The following is a 13224-nucleotide window of genomic DNA, read 5'->3' as shown; positions in this document are numbered from 1 at the left end:
ATTTCCATGCCCACCAGGGAGCCTCTACTGACAGTGCAGGCTCTGCAGCCTTTAGAAGGACCTTCTAAGAAGAAGGACTGCTGGAGGGACCAGGTGGGGGACAGATACACCCATAAAAGCTCGACTAAGGACATAGATCCAGTCAGAGAGCAAATGGAGTGTGGCCTCATTTCCTTCCCTTTTGTCCTGGGGGGTGGGGTGGGGTTGGCATTGACTCAGCTGTGGGCTGGTGCCAAACCTTCCAAATTGAGGGCTTCTGATTTAATTGGTCTAGACAGGACCTGGTTGTGAAGACTTTTTGTGTGTGTGTGTGTGTGAAGACTTTTTAAAGCTCAAATGCACATTTAAGTTTGAGAAGCAGCTGTCAAGGATATGGTAGGCTAATACAAGACTATGTAGAAGGGGATGTTCTGTTGGACCAGGGTGGTGGCTGTAGAGATGGATGCATATAAGGTCCATGGGCCAGGCCTTGGTCACAGATACTACAGGGCACTGGGATGTTGGGAGGAGCCAAAGATGGCTGTTTTCAGCTTGCACAAGTGTCTGGATGGTGGCATCATTCCTGGGGATGGGGAACATGAAGAGGACCAGGTATTAGGAGGGACAGTGGGCTATAGTCTCAGAAATGAGGAGTTCTGTTTTGGTTCCTTTGAGGTTAAGGAAGCTATGAAACATCCAGAAGGAGGGGTCAGGGTGGCAGTTGGATATATGCTTTTGCAGCTCCAAGGGCAGAGCAAAGCAGATACAGAAGAGTGGATCCTTGGCAGAGAAGCCAAAGGGAATGGTATTCCCTGAGGCTTGCCACATGAGAAGGAAGTGGTCCAGGAAGGGGCAGGTGGAGAAAAAGACTCCCACAGCAGATACTGGGAAGGCACAGTCAGGGAGGAGGGAGAGCCTGGAGAGAATTCTGGATTCACTGGGAAAGGGTAGTTCTAGAATGGGGTCCAAGGGCCTGGGGGAAGGCAGTATGAACACTGCAAAGTGGTCTTTGGATTTTGCAATGAGGGAGTCAAGTTACCTTATTAAGAGCAAGTCAGTGTAGGGGTGAGGCTGGGGTGGAAGTGGGGACCTCAAAGACAGGGGATGAGTGGGAGGGGAGAAAAGAGGGGGAGAGCAAGTGTAGGTAGCTCTGTCAAGGGAAGGTGGCATCTGGTGGGGGGACACAGGGTCCAGGGGATGTCTTAGGGGGCCCTTTCTGGAAGGGTGTGAGTGAGTAAAAACAGCAGAGCACACTGTTAGGATTTTACTTCTCCGAGAGCCACTTCAAAACTTTGCAGCAACAAATAGCACTTAACACCTAGGTGCCCCTGTTACCTGCACAGTAGAGAGAGATGGCTAAAAGCAGAGACTAGAATCACACAGTCTGAGTGGGCATCTCACTAACCAACACAGCCCTGGGCTAGTTAACCTCTCTGTGCCTCAATTTTTCATCTGTGAAATTGGGATTATCAGCAATTATGATGATAACTTTTTTTAAAGATTTTATATATTTATTTGACGAGAGAACTAGAGAGTACAAGTGAGGGGAACAGCAGAGGGAGCGGGAGAAGCAGGCTTCCCATGGAGCAGGGAACCAACGTGGGGCTTGGATCCCAGGACCCTGAGATCATGACCTGAGCCAACGGCAGATGCTTAACAACTGAGCCACCCAGGCGCCCCGGTGATAACTCTTACATGGTGTCATATGCTAGTTACTGTTTAAGTGCTTTATATATATTTACTCTGAAATTCTCATAACTGGCCTATAGAGGAAGATGTTAATATATAATAAGTGAGTTAATATAAATAAAGTGCTTAAAATAGTGCTCACCAGACAGTAAACATTAAATAAGTGTGCAGTTAGTTTTGTCATCCCTGTTATGATAACACACAAATGAGGGCAAGTGGCCACAGAAGACTGCCTGCTATTTATGTCCCACAAGCATCCACAGAAGTCCTGAGATGTGAGAGGCTTGAACTAGCTCCATGGGGAGAGGGATCAGCCGTGAATGGAATCCCCAGCACCAAGACCATCGCCTGGTCCACAGCGGGCCCTCAGAAAAGATTTGTTAAATGGCTCAATAGAAAAACCAATGAAGTATCAGGGCCATTCACCCCAACTCCTCATCTGAGGTATCAGTTCCTTCTAAGATATCCTAACCAAGTGGCCATCCACCCTCTGCTTGCACATCTCGCATAATGGAGAGGTCACTATCCCCCACCCCCCTGTGGTAGCATGTTCTCTTTAGATGTTTCCAGTGGAAGGCCCTGTCATTTCTACTTCTTGACTCAGCTCTGCCCTTTCCCAACGTAAAAAGTGGTAAGCCGGGGTGCCTGGGTGGTTCAGCGGGTTAAGCATCTGCCTTTGGCTCAGGTCATGTTCCCAGGGTCCTGGGACTAAGCCCCTGCTCAGTGAGGGCCTGCTTCTCCCTCTCCCTGCAGTCCCCTTCTGCTTGTGCTCTGTCAAGTAAATTTAAAAAAAAAAATTTTTTTTAAAGAAGGTGGTAAGCTTTCCTGAACCTTTTCCTGCCCATGCAAAGAGGAGTTCCAGGATGAGTGTCTGTCACCTCTCACCAGGATGCCAGCAATAGCCTAAAACTGTACTCCCTGCCTCTGCCCTTAAGGGCCCCACTGTGGTGTATTCTCAACTCCACACCCAGAGGGATCCTGTTAAGAACTTACATCTGATCTTGTCCTATCCCTACCTACTCAAAACTTTCCAGTGCCTTCCAGCTCAGAGGAAAAGCTAAGGTCCTTTCAAGGCCACTTCCCACAGCCAACTGGCTCTCCATTCCCGAATGAGACACACTGATGGTCCCAAACAGTTTTTGTTTTTATTGGCAAGAATTCTTTACAAAATCCACACACACGCATTCACACGCACACAAGATGCCTGCCCTGGTTTGGCCACCACCTGCCCCGCTTTCTCCTGGGGTCAGACCTTCCTGGCGTCACCCAAGGATGCCATCCTGCAGCACCTCACCCCACAGTGGGCTACCAGCAAAGGAACAGAGAGTGGGAACTTCCTTTTCTGCCCCTTTGCCGAGAAGTGGAGGCCTGAGCCCCATCAAGGGGGCGGGGAGAGGAGCAGGTGGGGGAAACAATTGTCCCCCCTCCTCCTACAAGCTCCCTGAATTGCCAGCTTAGGCCCCAAGTGTCACAGCTGCTAAGGCCTTGGGATCATCATCTGGTTGAAGCTTCTCCACCCCTATTTTGCAGATTAGAAAATGAAGGTCCAAAGAGAGAGTATGAGTCCCCCCTGCCCCCTCAGGTCTCAGTGTTCATCACTTGTGGGGCAGCAACTGGAACATAGCTCTTGCTGGCTTTCAGGAGGTGGAAGAGATTTGAGCCCTGCTAAACCCTCAGGAAAGGGCACAGCCAGACCTGGGGCAGGAAGGGAGTGCCCAGACGTCGTCCCTGGAACCCATGCCCAGGAAGAGCAGCTCCTGGGCAGCTGAGGGAGCGGCAGCATCTGGCCAACACTATAAAGGTTTGCCAAGGGTGCCTTCTGTGACTGCCCGTGTGGCTTGCTCGGGAATACAGGCTGGATCTGTCAGGATACTGGTAGATGTGCTCAGCTGGCGGAGAGAGTTCAAGACAGCTGGGGAAAGACAATGAGAGAATGAAAGAGAGAGGGGGAGAGACACCTCCCGGGGTCAGGGCCCTTCCCCTGGATGCTGAAGACAAAAGGGATGAGAGGGATATACTAGCTAGCAAGATCATCAGCCCCTCCCAGGACCTCCGTCTGTAGGTGACTTGGTAGGCAGAGGACTATTCAGCGTATGTGGTGGGATGGCTAAAACTCTAGGCTATATCAAAGGCAGCCTGGGCCTGTGGTCTGAGCAGGGTGGACACCCCTGGACATTATGGTGGGCAGGCAGTTGGCTCACGTACTTGGCCGGAGAGCGGGCAGGGAGCAGTACTGGTCCAGCCAAGCCAGTGAGGTCTGGCGGAGGCTCTGCAAGCTTGCTGTGGACACCATCCCGTTGAAAGACTCGAACAGAGGCCGAATGAGGATGCTGAACTGGGCCCAGGTCAAGGAACAGGCCTGCTGATCAGCCAGGACCCTCGCCCTGCTCATGTGTAGCCCTGACATCTGGCTCAAACCCAGGGAAGGGCCCGGCCACTGTGGCATCATGAACTTTGAAGCCTGCTGCAGCCACTGCCCCCCATCCTGCCATGGCCTGTCGGGGGCCCTCTCTGCCCTTCTGGGCTGCACCCAGGGCCTCCTTCCTGAGTTTCCCTCTGCTCCCATCATAACACCAGGCACTCCTGCTGGCCAGGATGCCAAAGACCTGGAAGGACTTGAGTCTCTTCCCCTGGGGGCACCTCTGGGCCCCTGCCTGGCCTGTGGAGCTAGCCTGCAGTCAGGCACAGCTGGGTCTGGCTCTAGGACTCACGCCACCCCTGGCCGAATGAGGATACTACCCAGAACTTCCAGTTGTGCAGCGTCCGGGTGCGGACATAGTCGTCAAACATGTCTCTCATCTGGTCGAAACGCTGGTGTGTAATGGGCACCCCAGTAGCAGGCAGCTGCTGCTGGCACAGGCTGGGGGAAAGGGGGCCAGTCAGGGCTGAGGAGTTGGGCGGCCTACCCCTTTGCCCCAGTGCCCTTGGTTCCCCACCTACTTGATGGCAGCATTGAGCTCCTCGATCTGGTCCCGTAGCTGCTGGGCCTCCTCCTGCATGGCCGCCCGCTCTTGCTGCAGCATGGCGATGTACTCGGCCGTCTTCTGCAGCGTGGTTGCTTTGCTCACCTGCAGGCATCACCAGGGTAGGCTCAGGTGCTAGAAGTGGCCCCACTCTGTGGCCCACTGAGACACTGGGTGGAAGGAGGAAACTGGGTGTCCAGAGGGTCCTGGGATTGGGTCTTGGACGGTAGGAGGGGGGCCTACAAAGGAGCCTTATGGTTCTGGGGGTGCCAGCTGGGGCTGGGGGCTCACCTTGAGGCTGGGCTGGGCGCTGAGTGTGCTCACCAGCCCGTGCAAGGTGTCAAACCCCAGCTTGATGTTGAAGCGCCGCTTCTGCTCTGCAGAGATGTGTGTGATGCGCCGGTTCTCAGTCTTGGGGGGCAGACAGTGGGGTGAGCCTAGGAAGGAGCATGGAAGGGCCTAGGGGTAGCAAACAGATCTTGGGATGAGGGAATGGTGCCACCTTATTGTTGTCTGGACGGCCCCGGCTGAGGATGGGTTGAGGGGGAGAGACGTGGACGCTCAGAGTCCCCGGGCCCTGCATGGAGCTGAGCTCCCCAGACAGCCGCCGCTTACCACCTGTGACAGGGACAGACAGACCCACAGACAGACCAACACAGGGGAGAGGGTCCCATTGCCCTGTTCCTCTCATCCTGGCCTCAGATGTCATCCCTCTTTCTTCCTTCCCCTTTCTCCATCCCCTGGAGTTCCCCAAGCCTTGCAAGCCCTCTTTACCGCTGTGTGCTGGGGGTGAGAGCCGCTCTGCTTTGGGGACAATCAGGGGCCTGGGAAGGGCCAGTGTGGCTGGGCCTGGAGGTGGCCGGGGCGGTGTGGGGGCCGGGGTCGGGGGGAGGAAGGTGCAGGGGAATTCAGGGGCCATCTCCTGCTGGGGTGGAGAAGGGCAGAGAGTTAAAAGGAGGTAAAGCCTGGGGCCCACCCTCACCTCCCAGTGCCCACCATCTTACCGGGGACCCTGAAGGCCGAAGGAGGGTGCTGGACACAAGTGATGGTTCCAAGGTTTGCTCAGGCTTGGCTGTACACAGGCAGAACTATGAGGGCCACTGGGGCCAGCCTCAAGACCGTCCCCCCATCCACTGGAGGGACCCAACTCCCAAGGCCCCATCTCGCCCTTCCAAAAAGCCTGCTCCCCTTCTGGTTTCAGGGCCCATGTCCCTAATTCCTTGCCACCTCCCCATCCTGCCAGCTGAACCTGAGCCTGCCCCTTAAACTTCACCCTCTGCTCCTCCAGGCTCCCCACTTCTACATTTGGTCCCACTTTCCCTATGTGGGATCCTGCTCTTCCCATCTCACCTGCTGTGAGCAGCTGTGTGAGGCAGGGGTTGCTGCCTCCCGCAGTGGCAGTGGAGTTGGCTGTGGCAGGGGCCAAGGTTGGGGGACTGGGCTTCCGCCCTCTAGGGGATGGGGTGGGGGGCCTGCCTCTGGGCCGCATGCTTTGGGGTACTGTGAAGTGGGGCCCAAATGGGGGCTCCAGATATCCCGAGGGTAGAAGGTCTATGGGGAAGGGGGGAGGGGGAGGGCCAGGCTGTGGGGTCGGTGGGAAGGCAGTGGGAGCAGGCAGTGGGGACACTCCTGGGGCAGGTGGGACGGTAGAGAAGGGGAATCTGGGAGAGAAGAGAGGTTCTTCCTGCAGCAAAGCAGGGGGAGGAGCCAAGGGAGGGAAGGTGGGGGGGGCACAGGGCTCTGGGCCAGGCCCCTTGGCAAGGGCAGGGTATTGGAGGAGCGGTGGGGGTACTGGAGGGGGTGGCAGCTTGGGCTTGGGGTCTTCAGGAAGGAGGAAATCAGAGTTCAGGAAGGCACTGGAATCTAGCGGGCCAGGGCAGCTGCTCCGGGCCTGGTTGGGGAACAAACAGAGAGCAGGGGGGAACAGCTGGCCTTTGTAGCCACCCTGGCAGCCTCTTGCCCTGGCTGAGCTCTGGACTGGGCACTGGGAGAGACAGGAGAAATGGTCCCTCCTGTCCCCACCCCCCACACACCAAAGGAAATTGTAATCTAATGAGAGGTGGGAGTGGAACACACGTATGCACCTATTAGGTTTGAGAAAGAGCATCAGTCTTCCTGCCTATATTTTCATTTGCCAGATAATTTCTCCATCCAGCCACCAATCCATCCACTAACCCATCATCCTCCATTCACTTATATATCCTCTCACTGCAAGTTAAATCCTCTACCTATCTCTCCTCCAGCCCACCAGGTATTAGCCCATTCACCAATCCATCCAACCGTCTCTCCTTAATTCATCCACCAACCCATTCATAATCCATCCACCCATCCACCATCTGTTCCCTGACCAGCCACTTATTCAGCCACCAGCCTATTCATCAACCCATCAAACTATGCATCTTCAAATCCATCTACCAGCCCATCCATCCAACCGACCACTCACCTACCTAAATGTACACCAACCCATGTAAGCAACCACCCCCATCTACAACCCATCTATCAATTCATCAACACCCCATCCATCTACACTCTCATTGGGCAACCATTTACCCAGTGCTGCCAATGTGCTTGGACTGTGCTGGGTATGGAACATGGAGTGGTGAGCAAGGCTTAGCTCTTCCAGCAAGGAGCTCACTGTCTAGTTGAGGAGATCTCTCAACGATGAACTACAAGAATGCCTGAACAGGCTGATGATAGAGGGAAAAGGCTTCTGACCATGCAGCAGGGAGGTGACATCTGAATTGAGCCTGTGAGTTCCCAATCCACAATGGCAGGTTCACCATTTCCTAAACACTCACACTGAGCTTTCTGTCTCCATGGGCTCATTTGTGCTTGTTTCCTCATCTGGCTTGCCTTCTATTGGTCTCTTTTTCTGTCCAAACCCAATCCGTTCACTAAGCCCAGAACCTCCCCTCCTCCAGGAAGCCTTTCACAAGCAACCCACTCTTCAGTGGTACCCTGGCTCCATGCCCCCACCCGCAGCCTCTCTTCTACAACCACCTGGTCCTTCACGATCTTTCCATCCCAGCTGAATGGTGCCCTCTCACAGGGCAGAGATGGGCTCTCTCTCCCCCTTCAGTCCCTCTCAGTCAACCAAGCACAGGACTGGGCACTCAGGAAGTGCCCTATCTCCCAGAAACGGGTAGGTGACCTAGGCAGGACTGAGTGTAGCAGAGCAGGAGCTCACCTGCAGGCGGTTATGCCCTGAGAGGTGGGTCATGCCTGATGAGGCAGGGGGCACCTCTGAGCCCAGGATCCCACTGCTGAAGAAAGGGTCAGCCATGGGGCCAAAGCTGGGGGGCTCCGGGAAATGTGAAGGCGTGGGCGTCTGTGGGGGGCGGTAGCTGGTGAAGAAATCTGTAATTCAGACATACAGGGCGGTGGTAGTTAGGGTTAAGGCCAGGCGGGCCTGGAAGCTGTGGGAGGAGAGTGGGCCTTGTGCCCTGTCCCCAGGCTGGGCCAGCCTGACTGGCAGTGAGGTGGGGGTAGGCGGGGGAGGGGGGGCTTCCACAGGAGATTGTGAAATTGGGAGAGTTTCTGTCTGTCTCAGGGGAAGCAGCAACAGAGGTTCGGGTGGGATGGGCCAGCATGCAGGACAGCAGAGGCAGTGTGGGGGTGTGAGTGGGACCCCGGGAAATAGTCCTCCCACTGAACCCCACACTTGGCTCATGAGGCCCCCTTTTCCATCCCAACCCTGGACATTCCTCTCTTTCGCTTCTGTTACCAGCTCTGCTGGGGTCATAGAAAGGGGCAGGGTAATAGAATGCCAGGGAGGGAGAGGGGTGGGGTGCAAGGGGTGGAGGTCTGGCATAGGGAAGAGCCCCAGGGTGACAGCAATTCAGGGGTGAGTTAGAGGTGAGAGGGGTCAGGAGGTCAGTGGGTCTGGAGTAAGTTGGTTTGTTGGAATGTCCAGTGGAGCCTCAAAAGTAGAGCCTAGGAGTGGGGTGGAGGGCTAAGGGGGTCATAGCAGAGGTAAGCGGGTGGGCTCAGGGTGAGGGCAGGAGTGAGGGAGGGCTGGAAAGCCTGGAAGAGCTGGCGGGGAGGGGGCAGCCAGATTGTCTGAGGTGTGGGTTGTGTAAGCCCCAGGCTATTCTGGTTTTGGGAAGCAGCTGCCTGTGGCCTAACCACATCCCGGGCCTGAGCGCCACCCGCCCACCCGCTCCCTTCCGGGCACCTTTCTCTGACCCTGACAGCCTTTGGCCTGAACCAGCTCCCAAGGCCTCCTGGTCTGGTCAGATCCAGCCCCACTGGCCTTGAATGGGCCCTGGCTCCCTGGCCAGGGGAGCTGGTCAGACTTCTCTCCCAAAGGCCACTCTGAAGGAGACCCAGGCCTGGGACAGATAAGCCCACACCAGACCTGGAGACTGACGGGGGTTAAACTTGTATGTGCATCTTATGTGACTCTGGTGACCATGTGTCGCTGGAAGGCTGGCTCTGGGGGTGTCAATGTGTGATCTCATGCAAAACACTTCCCTGCGTGTGTGTGCCTGCCCCAATGTCTATAGTTCTGTCTGGGTCTGTATGTGCCTGCCTTGATGTGAAGTGCTCCACATGTGCATATCTGCTCTGTGCCCAGGTATGCGCGTCTGGGTTGGTAGGCATGTGTGCCTGCACACAGGGACTCAAGTGTGTCCTTGACCACCCAATCAGAAAGGATCTTTTTGTCCTACTGCCTCCCTTTAACTGAGGGACTGGGTGGCAGAGGGCCCCCTCAGCCGGCAGAGACCTTGGGTCTCATCGCTAGGCCCCTTGAGGTCTAACTCTAGAACCAGCCACATACTGGCCTGCACCCTGCTGCTCCCTAGCTCCCAGCGCTCTGTGGGGCTCATAGGGTAATGAGCCCAGTCACTACCACCCCTTGTCATAGTCTCCCCTTCATTATTCCTTCCCTCTTCCTAACCTTAGCTGGTCACCCACAGAGCCCTGGTCCCCCCCAGCTTCTATACATTGATGTACATCCCTCCCTGAGGCCCTCTCCTGCTCCAAGCCTCCACCCCTTCCTTGAACACTCCTCCTCAAGCCCCCTCCCTCCATGGAGTTCTGGCCTTCTCACCGGGTTTCCTCTCAAGTGAGAAGCTCTTGGGGACAATCAGAGCAGTAGCCCTGTTGGCCTTGGCACTCCCTGCCCTCCCTGTGCGTGGAGCGCCAGAGGGGGCCACGCTAGCCACCTCCTCTGCATGACCCCTACCCCCTACCCTTGGTTGCATGCTCACCTCCACCCCAGCAGCCACCCTGGATGGAGAAAAGTGGCTTCTTAGCCCCAGATTTGGCCCAGAGTCCACGGTGGAGGCAGTTTCCTACCTGTGGCAGGGGTGTGTGTGCCCAGACAGGACCGCTGCCCTCCCAGGCTGGTCTGCTCTCTGGGCACTGCCATCAACACTTCTGCCCCACCACCCCTACCCTGCCCAGGGCTGAGGCAGGGGTGGGGGTGGTTCCTCATTCCCTAGTTCCCGCCCCACCTCTTGATTGACAGGCCCAGGACCCTGTGGGGAAGAAGTGGAGGGGCCATTGAAACTAAGCCTTTATGCCAGAAACCCCCTTTCTACTCCCTTGGACTTTGGCTGAGACAAGACAAGCCGCTATGGCTACCTGACCCTGAGCATGGCTCCAGAGTCCCCTAAACAAATGATTATTAGGGACAGATTCCAAGATCTACAGCTAAGTAAAGAAAGCGATGTCAGGCAGTCTATTGGAAAACAAAAGGAAACATTTGTGCACAGGTGCTTATACAGACATGGGTATCTCCAAGAGGATACAAGAAACCAGTGACCTAGTGGCCCTGGGGTCAGGAAAGGGAGGTACATGTTTCTACATGTTACTTTAAAAAAAATTCTTTACCAGATTTAATTCCTGGGATTTTCTTAAAAACAACATAGGAAGTAGGTGAGGTCTGGGTGAGGTCTACATGAAACCAGACTGGTCAAAGTTGATATATGTTGAAGTTGGTGATGGTTACATGAGGGTTCAGTGAACCACTCTCTCTCTACTTGTGTGCATGTTTGGAATGTTCTTTTTTTTTTTTTTTTAAGATTTTAAATATTTATTTATTTGAGAGAGTGAGCACGAGTGGGAGGAGGGACAGAGGGCGAGGGAGAAGCAGACTCCTCACTAAGCAGGGAGCCCGACATGGGGCTTGATTCCAGGGTCCTGGGATCATGACCTGAGTCAAAGGCAGATGCTTAATGGGCTGAGCCACCCAGATGCATATTCTTTAATAAATAGTTTTTAAGGAGAATTGTGTAAACAATAAACAGGCCCAAACAGATCAAAGTCCCTCTCTCTCCTGAGATTCCCAACATCCACTACTTTCTTGGGAGCTCACAGAGCCTTTAGCTTCCAATATGCCTGGCCCCTGGCCCCTGCCTAGGCACCCAGTCTGTCCCTGCTCTCACCTGTGGCCGTATCAGTTGTATCCCATGTCCAGACAAAGAAAGACCAGGAAGGGCGCTCAGAAATCATTTAACCATCCATCCTCCCAGATGGGCCTAGGACGGGGCCTCAGGTCTGGTGGTCATCTAAGAACTATCCTCATGCTGACCCTCCCCCCACCACCTGTCCACCCTACCCAGCAGGGGATGCTGCCTCACCTGAGATCTCCATGAAGTCGTCCAGGCTGGGCTGCAGAGGCGTCAGGTCTGGCTGGATCATGTCAGCATTGCCCACGTAGGCTGGAGAGGGCAGTGGTGAGGTCAGGAGTGGCAAGGCAGGATGGAGTGGGGGCTGTCCACCCTTGGCCATCCTCCCTCGGCTTCCCGGATTCTTAAGGCCTCCCTCTCCAGATGCAGGCCCTCACCATCCTCAGGGGGCAGCTGCAAGGGTGAGGAGCTTGGCTGCGTCATGGTGAAGAGCGTGTCGGAGATGTCGGACAAAAAGCAGTCGAGGTCCAGAAGCTGCCGGCCACCGGGCTCCTCCTCCGGGCCCCCAAGCAGCACAGGCACGACGCTGGAGAAGAGCTGCTCGCACCATCGCTCCGGTGACTGCCAATCCCCTTCGGCCTAGGGAGACAGAGCCTTCAGCAGCCATGGGAGGGATGCAGGGGTCTCGTGCTGCCCCTCACCCTCCCATGTGCCCTGCACCTAGGGGATGACATGCTTAGCAGGTCTGGAGCCTCTGCAGGCCTGGCCCTCCTCACCTCTCTCTGGAGGACTCAGTTGGCTGCCTGGAAGGCCTATGGTCACACCCACTGGCTCCTAATGACTGACCCCCAGCAGATAGAGCCGGAGGGCCTGCTGAATAGATAAGGGTCTGCTTCCTGCCCCTATACTTTTTCCTGCCTGGAACCCCAGTTCTTAGGGACTTGGGTCCTCCATGCCTCCCACCACTTGCTGGGCTAACCAGAAGACTTGGAGTCTTCCCACCACTGCGCTCAAAGACTTCCCCTCCTCCGGAGTGAAGGGCTCAATGAGCTAGAGGACAGCAGTCACACCCACTGCCCTCAAGTCCCTCCAGGACCCTCGCTGGCCCCTGCCTCACCCACCTGGAGGGAAGCACCCACCTGCTTTGGAGTCAGAAGATCCCCTTCCCTGCTGGATTTACGGAGCTGCAGGAACACACAGAGGTGGACACTGGATAGCCTGTCCCTCTTCTATCACTGCCCACCAAGGCCTCCCCTGCTCACAAGCTCCCCGGGACAAAAGGGATCCCCAATTCCCTTCAGGAGCTCCCCTGCGCCTGGAGGTACGGAGGTGGCGAAGAGACTTTGGACCACACGGTGGCGCTGTCAGCCTGGGTCTTAATGGGAGGCGGGGTTGGGGGTTGGGTCGGGGTGGGGGTGGGAGGGAGACCCGCCGGCTCTTCCTAGAGCGGCAGTGGTCAGCAGCCACCCCCCCACCCCCTCCCCTACTGACCCGTTTCTTGTAGTAGATGCGCCACTTGTGGTACTCGCGCATCACCACCTCGATGCGCCGCTTCCAGTAATTGCCCTCCAGGACGACGGCCTGGGGAGGGTCGGGGAGGGGCTCAGTGAGAGGCCGGCACCGAGCCCACCCCTCACCCAGTCCCCACCTGGGCCAGCCCCTCCTGCCCCGCGCTCCGAGGGACTGAAGAAGGGGCGTGGCAGGGAGGCCTGCAGGCTCCGGGTCCCTGGGCTCTGCTACCTCTGGTTTCCGGTGCTCATCAGCCTCCGGCCCCTGCAGGGGGGTCACGAAGCCACAGACGGGGCTCTTCCTCCGCTCCACATCTGAGAGAAGGGGGCCAGGTCAGGAGGGTACCCAGCTTCTTCACCTCCGCCCCAAGGGGGCTAGGACCCCAGGACCACACTATGAAATCCTGCTTAGCTTCTGATGTTTAGATTAAGTGCCACCTCCTCCAGGAAGCCTTCCTGCCTGCTCTAGCCCTCCCAGAACTCCCTTTTTGATGGGACCCTGTGAAAGGAACCTCCCTACACCTCCTCCGCCTCCCTTGGGAGCCCAGTAGGGGTGCAGGTAACACTGGCTGAATGGGATTGGGGGACCACAGGAACTGAGCTGCTCCAAAGTCAGGCATGCAGGCCAGGGCCTGGAGCCCTTGGTCCCCTGCCTCAGGCTCCTTGACACTACCCAATCTGATGCCAGCACCTCTTGTCCCCTCAGGCCACCTAGCTGAGCCATTTCAT

General features: G+C 56.2%; 1 protein-coding gene across 9 annotated transcripts in view; it reads right to left on the bottom strand.

The window, feature by feature from the left end:
* Positions 1-2794: 2794 nt before the first annotated feature.
* The window catches only part of MLXIPL (MLX interacting protein like), a 33804-nt gene continuing 23374 nt past the window's right edge, over positions 2795-13224 (bottom strand). For 3 of the 9 annotated variants that reach the window (XM_041749069.1, XM_041749071.1, XM_041749076.1), the window contains 14 exons: positions 12728-12810; positions 12479-12568; positions 12127-12171; positions 11425-11626; positions 11219-11299; positions 7819-7988; positions 5982-6522; positions 5636-5703; positions 5134-5556; positions 4923-5042; positions 4609-4736; positions 4405-4528; positions 3874-4003; positions 2795-3580 (listed from right to left, as the gene is read on the bottom strand). In XM_041749069.1, coding sequence (XP_041605003.1) covers positions 3462-3580; positions 3874-4003; positions 4405-4528; positions 4609-4736; positions 4923-5042; positions 5134-5556; positions 5636-5703; positions 5982-6522; positions 7819-7988; positions 11219-11299; positions 11425-11626; positions 12127-12171; positions 12479-12568; positions 12728-12810 — 2324 coding nt within the window. In that variant the 3' untranslated portion in view covers positions 2795-3461. Of the gene's footprint in view, positions 3581-3865; positions 4004-4404; positions 4529-4608; positions 4737-4922; positions 5069-5133; positions 5557-5635; positions 5704-5981; positions 6523-7818; positions 7989-11218; positions 11300-11424; positions 11627-12126; positions 12172-12478; positions 12569-12727; positions 12811-13224 lie in introns of those variants that run through there. The other 6 variants (XM_041749072.1, XM_041749073.1, XM_041749075.1 and 3 more) reach the window with 4 other exon arrangements.

The sequence above is a fragment of the Vulpes lagopus genome, chromosome 3, assembly GCF_018345385.1.
Source record: "Vulpes lagopus strain Blue_001 chromosome 3, ASM1834538v1, whole genome shotgun sequence".
In the NCBI taxonomy this organism is placed as follows: Eukaryota; Metazoa; Chordata; class Mammalia; order Carnivora; family Canidae; genus Vulpes; species Vulpes lagopus.
The sequence above is the reverse complement of the archived record's forward strand: the minus strand, read 5'-3'. Positions and strand labels throughout refer to the sequence as shown.